At 45.6% G+C, this 6,585-nt stretch overlaps 1 protein-coding gene across 7 annotated transcripts; it reads left to right on the plus strand.

Moving 5' to 3' along the window:
- The first annotated feature begins 625 nt into the window (after nt 1-625).
- Nucleotides 626-6,375, plus strand: LOC146191421 (uncharacterized). Of its 7 annotated transcripts, none has more exons than XR_014706646.1 (5): nt 626-928; nt 1,041-1,259; nt 1,349-1,511; nt 5,305-5,391; nt 5,935-6,375. XR_014706646.1 is itself a non-coding variant. In XM_084601960.1 (4 exons), the coding sequence occupies exons 1-3, from the start codon at nt 753-755 to the stop codon at nt 1,503-1,505; spliced, it is 552 nt and encodes a 183-aa protein (XP_084458086.1). In that variant the 5' UTR covers nt 626-752; the 3' UTR covers nt 1,506-1,511; nt 5,305-6,375. The 7 variants fall into 7 exon arrangements, 4 of the variants coding, with proteins under 4 accessions (XP_084458086.1, XP_084458087.1, XP_084458085.1 ...); XR_014706644.1 differs by having other exon boundaries at nt 627-928; nt 3,321-5,391; XR_014706645.1 differs by lacking the exon at nt 5,305-5,391 and adding an exon at nt 3,321-3,597 and having other exon boundaries at nt 627-928.
- Nucleotides 6,376-6,585: the final 210 nt, after the last annotated feature.

The raw sequence follows: 6,585 nt of genomic DNA on the forward strand, positions 1-6,585 counted from the left end.
ATAGACGCCACACGAGAAACGCAGCATCTCGCTAGGAGATACTTTACTCTTGTGATATGTCCTTAACGGAAATAATTACGGAAGAGAAATAACTTGGGAAGAGAAAGAAATTAGCTGTGGTTGATCTCTGGTTAACCCTGGATGGAAGCGGAAGCTTCTTTTGCCTGGCCATGACTGTGGCCGAATTACGGGGGACATTTATTCTCTGCCTTTAAGCGTATGACCCGATAGGGTAAGCTAGTCTACTAGCCCACATATAAGGCCCTGATTTAGCCAAGCAGTATGAGTGTGCCTCCGTGGTATACGGGTAGCGTGAATGCAAGGGTACTGGCAGGCTGAGTCAGATGTCACTCTCTCATATGAAAGGAGAGGCCGAGTTGGCAGCTCCGGCCAAACGTAACGTCAGGCAATCTTAAAGGGCCCATGAAAAGCTTGAAGCCGTGCTTAAGAAAGGCGCACGAGCGGTCGGCGTGCCTTCGCTAGTCAGCAAAGCGCAAAAAAATTTTAGGCTAACATCTTTAATAGCGCAGATATTCCATATTAAAAATGACGCTCCTCCTCTCCCGTCACTGTAGCCCTCAACTCATACACGCCGATGCGCCGGCCAAAAAAAAAAGAAAATGTCCGGGCCGATGCCCCGCCCATAATGCGTCACGAAGTGACGCCACCGACTCTCGGTTTGTTTACTTCCGGTAGTGCTCCGATTTTTTCCCCTTCGTGTTTGCGGAGCGGCGGTTCGCGTGTCGGTCGCCATGGATCGCATGGATCCCGAGCTCGAAGCGAGGCTGCGTGAAGCCGCTGCCGAGCTGGACTTTGATCCATATGATTATACTCCGTTTCGTGATCCGCTAGACAGCGACGACAGCAGCACGCCATCGACTGGCCCTTCTGAACCACCCGTTGGCAACGGAGACGACGGCCTACTATGGTGCGTTCCGTGGCGCACGCGCCACTGCACATAAGTTATTACAACTTTCTTATTTCACGAAATGCCATTTCGTGTTTGCTTCGCGGCCTTTTCACATTTTACTTATGCGCAGGTGCCGCTGCGGCCGCTGCGAAAGCATGCCCACACCTGAAGAAGATGTGTGCTGCCGCAGCATGCCGGAGGTGCTGGTGGTGTGCCAGCAGGACGGCGGCTGCATTACGATCCACCCAGCGTTCCAAAGCGTGTGCCTAACGCCCGAAGTCCTTCGGGCTGTGCACATTGCACGAGAGGAGGAGGGAGCGAACATCGATGGAGACGGAGATGTAAACAAGTAGGTAGTGCGGAAGCGTCAGGTGACAGATTCGCATTATTTTTTTTGTGTGTGTATGATCCGTTTACTGTAAAGCGTGGTATTTTCAGGCAGCACCGCTTCATAGCCTACCGCTTGTTTAACAAGTGGATTTGGGGCAGGCTGGGCGAAGGCAACAGGGTGGTCCTGCCAGCCTGCGTCGTTTGCCGGGTTCGGCGTGAATTTCCGTCGGCGAGCTACATGGGATTCAGGCACCCTCCCCTTTAATCTGAGGTGATTGTCGCTTCACTGCATACTGTATTCTAAACTTTATCACGTGTGCAGGCGCACTGCTTCGAGTGGTGCATGGAAGTACGTTTATTTTTAAGGTGGAAAAATAGAGAATGCTATTTTATGAACGCCAAGTTATGCACTGCGTCAAGTGTCTGTTTTGTGGCACTGTTTAAGAACAGACATCTCATTCCTCTGAAGTGCAAGAACTTGTAGATATCTAAGCAAGAAAGGTGTAGAACTGTTAGTTAGTGAAAAATAAAGCCTGGGAAGAAAATTCAAATCCTAGTAAAAAAAAATACACATCCAAAAACAATACAGAATGGAGGACAATGCCGAGCATCGCCAAGTCTGCTTGAGCACATGCTTCTAAGCATCTACCGTAAACATTCATTTATTTGGAATGGAATTTTATAGAAAAAAAAATTAAAATCGAAACACAGAATGCTTATGCCGAGGCAGCACAAGCATTCTGTGTTTTGATTGATACCGAGTGTGTGAGTGCTCAATACTGACACAATGAAATGAGTGCTTGAAGGTTTGTTTATTGATACTCCTAGCCGTGAATACATGACAACAGATCGCAGAATACATCCATTCCAGCAGTGGAGTAATACAGGTGAAGCACAGATCAAACCACAACTCTTGTTCCTGCATTTGCTGATCTGAATTATTAATTTGAATTTATTTACAGTCTAATACGCTTGCAGAGTGTTACATTTCTTATCTCCAAGCTGCAGTAATAGCTGGTCCCTTTCAGGTGTGTTTGCCAAAGTGTAGGGGCAGCACTGCATATTTTCAAAACGTTGTGCAGGTTCAACCGTCCTTGAACCAAATTTCATGAGCGTTAGCCATTGGCCGCAGTCACAGCTGCTGCTGCCACTTTGATCTTGGCTCGCTTGCACTCTTGCTCAGCTTTTTGGCAATGGGCTAGTCTGGCTTCTCTTTGTTCAATGGTCTCGGCAGGCTGTCTGGCACGGTTGCAACCTCCGTCTATAGTGAGGTGGCGTATGTGCATGGTGTATTTCCGTAAGTTTCATGAAGGAGAAGGAGTAGATGAAACATTAAGACGATGATCATTGTAGCGCACGAAAATGTCTTGCAATTAGAAATTGATGGAGGCGATGTTTACTGTACAGAGGAGAGTGTGCTGTAGTTTTACTACGAGGTGTGATAGGTTGTGGCAATAGCATAGTGCTCTCATGTCTAAGCTATAAAGATGACATTGTTTGCTGCACAGCGTGAGAGTTCAAAGTCAACATTGCATTCACTTTGAGGTTTGTGCACGGGAGAAGTAGAGCGAATGCTCTAAAAGCCTTATTTTAGCTGTCTCGGCTATCACCAGCTGTCATGCCTGGACATAATTCCCTATTTCTTGATTATCAGCTGTATCTAACTGTGCATTACATCGCTCTCCTTTCACAGTGAATATATGTACGCAAATTCTGCCAGCTAAGGTAGCCACTGCTTCTCATTTTGTAGCCTGTACCGCAGGAATCACTTAGTTGGGCTGGGAGACCTTGTCATTGCCTGTTCTAATATTTATCCCTCTGGCATTTTATAGAGCGAGGAGCTTCTTTCATAATTCATTCATTTGGCACTGTTGATAAGGATGTTTTTAACTTGTTCTCTTGCAATTTCTGGGGCCTGAACTTTGTCGACAGCTTGGCTTATTATCTTGCTTCCTTGAGATCTGTGAATATGTTTCTAGATTTTACTGTCGCTTTTCTATCTGCATATCTCCTCTTCTGTGGCTTCTTTTCATGGTCGCTTTTTCCAGTGTTGGTGTTTACATTTTATTCATCTGTGCAGGATAGTCAAAGGAAAACGAAAGGCAGTATAGAACAGAGCACCAGATAGAAGGAGCAGAACTGAAGAATTTACAGCTTTGCAGAAAAAGACCACGATGAAATTTGCAAGGAGAGAAGAAGGGAGCACTTATCCAAGGGGAAGAGGTCATCTGCCTTGGGGCAGAGCATTCCGACCAGTTACGTGGGTGTGTGATGGTGGGCTGTCGGCTTTGACGGTTCCAAGCGGCCTCCACTGGCTTCTGCTTTGGTTATGTGGGCTGAGGCATTCCCAGTCTACGGTAAGAGCAATGCACTTTGCAACACACTCTCATGCTGCGCAGTAAGCATCCTTCTCTTCATCAAGTTCAAACTACAACATACTGTTCAGCTGTGCGGCAAACATTGTGATCTTCATGAAGTACCATCTGGACGAGTGCGGCCGAGGTTTGCTAGTGTAGTGTCGGACCAATTTAAGCAGTGTGACATAATTCGCAGTGGTTTCACATTACTGCACGTAAGCAGAATTGAGTGCACTCGTGCAATTTCTTTTGGAGGGGGGGGGGGGGGAGCAGTTCTTTTCACTGCACTAGAGTATGCAGGTTGTGCCACAAATTTTTCTCAAAGTTGGCAAATCCCATGAATCCTTGCAGCTCATTGACCTATTTGTAATTTTTGTAATTTTTTAGCATATGTAATACCTTTCCTGCAGTTTTGGTCTGTTTTATATTGTCACCGACCCCGCCTTAACGATTAACAGAGGCGCGGGATCCACTTTACGGTTACCCGTCGTCCCTCTATGAGGTTTGAGAACACAGTTAAAAGTTAGGCCGGTCAACCAGTTAAGTGCGTGTGTTGGTGTGTGATCAAGGAATAAATTTATGAGTCACTTTTTTAACACACAATGGGAACATATATAGGTAGTAGTCCAAATTACACTGCATAAAAAAAATTAATAAAACACCAGGACATGATAGTAATAAAAAACGACTCAATAAATGACAAGAGAAAAAAACCGACAATGAACAAACACTGCGATAAAGAAGATTATAAAACAACAAAGCAAGTATTCCAGAGATAGTAAGTAAGGGCGAGAGTTACACAAAAACACAGCGTAAAATACTAAGCCAGGTCAAGGTTTAAACAAAGCCAAAAAGAATATTCAATTAACCGACAGTCTGTAGCAAAACGGATTCTCACAGCCTTCTTATCTAATGAAGTATCGTACTCGCAGAGTTGGCCGGTAGCGGCGGCCGTACAGGGAGTGGGGACGACAAGTTGGTCGTGGGCTGGGTGAAAAAAACAAGACACTTTCCTGGAGCAAGCAGCCACGAGAGTAAACGTTTTTGTATAGCAGGCCATCACATAGGCATAGGCAAAACTGGCTGTTCGAGGTTGGGTCTTGAGCAGCAGCTAAGAACGACTCCAGATGCTGATCGGTGTGTTCCTCGGATCAAAAGGTATGAGTATTTGGAAATCTCTGAGATAAAGCAGTGACGTAATGATCAAAGTTGTCCGCTTCGCATTCCGTCGTGGCAGCTGGCAACCAGGAGAGGCAGTCTCCATCTGCGTGCCGTCGGCCACTTTTGTATGAAATGCTGTAGTCGTATTCTTGCAAGCGAAGTGCCCAGCGGGCTAGGCGACTAGACGGATCACAGAGATTGAGTAGCCAGCATAGGGAATGGTGATCGGTTACTACTACGAAAGGCTCTCCGTACAGGTAGCAGCAAAACCGCTGCACGGCGAAAACAACCGCGAGACATTTCTGCTCGGTGATGGTGTAGTTGTGCTCAGTCTTGCTTAGAGTCCGACTGGCGTAAGCAATCACATGTTCACAGTCGTCATAGCGCTAAACGAGAACAGCACTGAGGCCTATGCCACTTGCGTCCGTGTGCACTGAAGTTGGAGCAGAAGGGTTGAAATGCCGTAAGATAGGATGTGATGTTAGGAGGAACCTCAGTTGTCGGAAAAGATGAGTCGCATTACCTCACCGACTTGAACTTGTGCAGTGTGCAAAATGGCTCCATTCTGCACAGCTAGTACACCGCAAGTCATGCGCTGTAGCCTGGCGAGTCACAGCGACCAACCCCTGCCAGGTCTGTTGTTGTCCCTACAAGCTCACTAGCAAGTTCTGCTTGCCTTTGCTGAAAAAGCTGCAAAGAAGGAGATGTTCAATTTAGAGTCTACAAACTTGCAGTCATGTGATTGTTTTAATGCATATTAGGATGAGGGGGGCAGGTTTCAAATGCTGCATTGCTTTTCACTTTTCTCACAGCACATTTACTAAAAAAAAAAATATTGCAAAAATTATGCCTTCAATACTAGAGCATGCAGCTGGTCTATTAAACATGTAGCCAAAGGCAACAGAGATGTGCAGTAACAGGTGCATTGCACTGCAATGCCTCCGCTATTGCATATATGCTGCATTTTATATGTTTTATATGTTGCATTGTAGCTTCAAGTTGTTGTCATGAAAGGATGCGACATCTAGTTATCGAGTTAATGACATATACTTTGACTTGAATGTTGTATGAGAGATATCCTTATTGTCAAACCTCATTTCTGGCAGGTAGCAAGTATGCCCGTTGGTAGTTGTAATAGGTCCTCTCTGTGATGCCTTGCACCCCAATGGATTGCAGGAACCGAAGAACTGAAGCTATACCGCAGCGAGAGAGCAAGATGCCTGCAGCCAGGAGGACATTTCTTGCTGCTTTTCCTTCAACCAGTGGTTGGCTTTCTCAGAGGAAAGAATGCTGCAGTGAGCATGTCCCCTTCACAGTCACAAGGCTTCCCGCTATGCTAAAGTAAAGGGTTCTTGTTTGCCCGCACATTGTTCAGGTCTCAAGAAGCTGCCGCAGGCAACCCTCGAACACAAGGAATTTTCGCTCTTTGTAGAGGGGTTCCTCAATCGCTGACTGGGCCGTTTCATCCTGATGGTCGCTGAAAAAGAAGTGCAGTGATGTCAGCGATTGGTGCCGTGTGATTGTTAATATTATGAACTAATACGTAGCAGCCGTGGATGTTCATCTTGGAATGTCTTGGCTGTAAAATGTGCTAAATAAAGCTGCTGTCAAAGTTTATAGTAGGTATGCATTTTTTTTTTTTTTTCATTCTATCAACAGGGAACAGAAAAATGCCATGGCAAATTAGGTACACTTTAGGGCTACGCAACTTATATTTTTTTCACAACAGAATCAAATATCCTTGTGCATCTTAGTGACTTGTTCAAATATTTGTGCAAAATTAAACTTCAAAGTGCATGTGATGGCTCCGTAGTAGCTCTAAAGACA

The sequence above is a fragment of the Amblyomma maculatum genome, chromosome 4 (genome assembly GCF_055883805.1).
Source record: "Amblyomma maculatum isolate TAMU_Amacu chromosome 4, ASM5588380v1, whole genome shotgun sequence".
In the NCBI taxonomy this organism is placed as follows: domain Eukaryota; kingdom Metazoa; phylum Arthropoda; class Arachnida; order Ixodida; family Ixodidae; genus Amblyomma; species Amblyomma maculatum.

Coding starts and splice junctions, on each gene's coding strand:
- LOC146191421 (XM_084601960.1), top strand. CDS start 753: ATGGATCGCATGGATCCCGAGCTCGAAGCGAGGCTGCGTGAAGCCGCT. Junction 929..1,040: donor GGAGACGACGGCCTACTATG/GTGCGTTCCGTG, acceptor ACTTATGCGCAG/GTGCCGCTGCGGCCGCTGCG. Junction 1,260..1,348: donor GGAGACGGAGATGTAAACAA/GTAGGTAGTGCG, acceptor TGGTATTTTCAG/GCAGCACCGCTTCATAGCCT.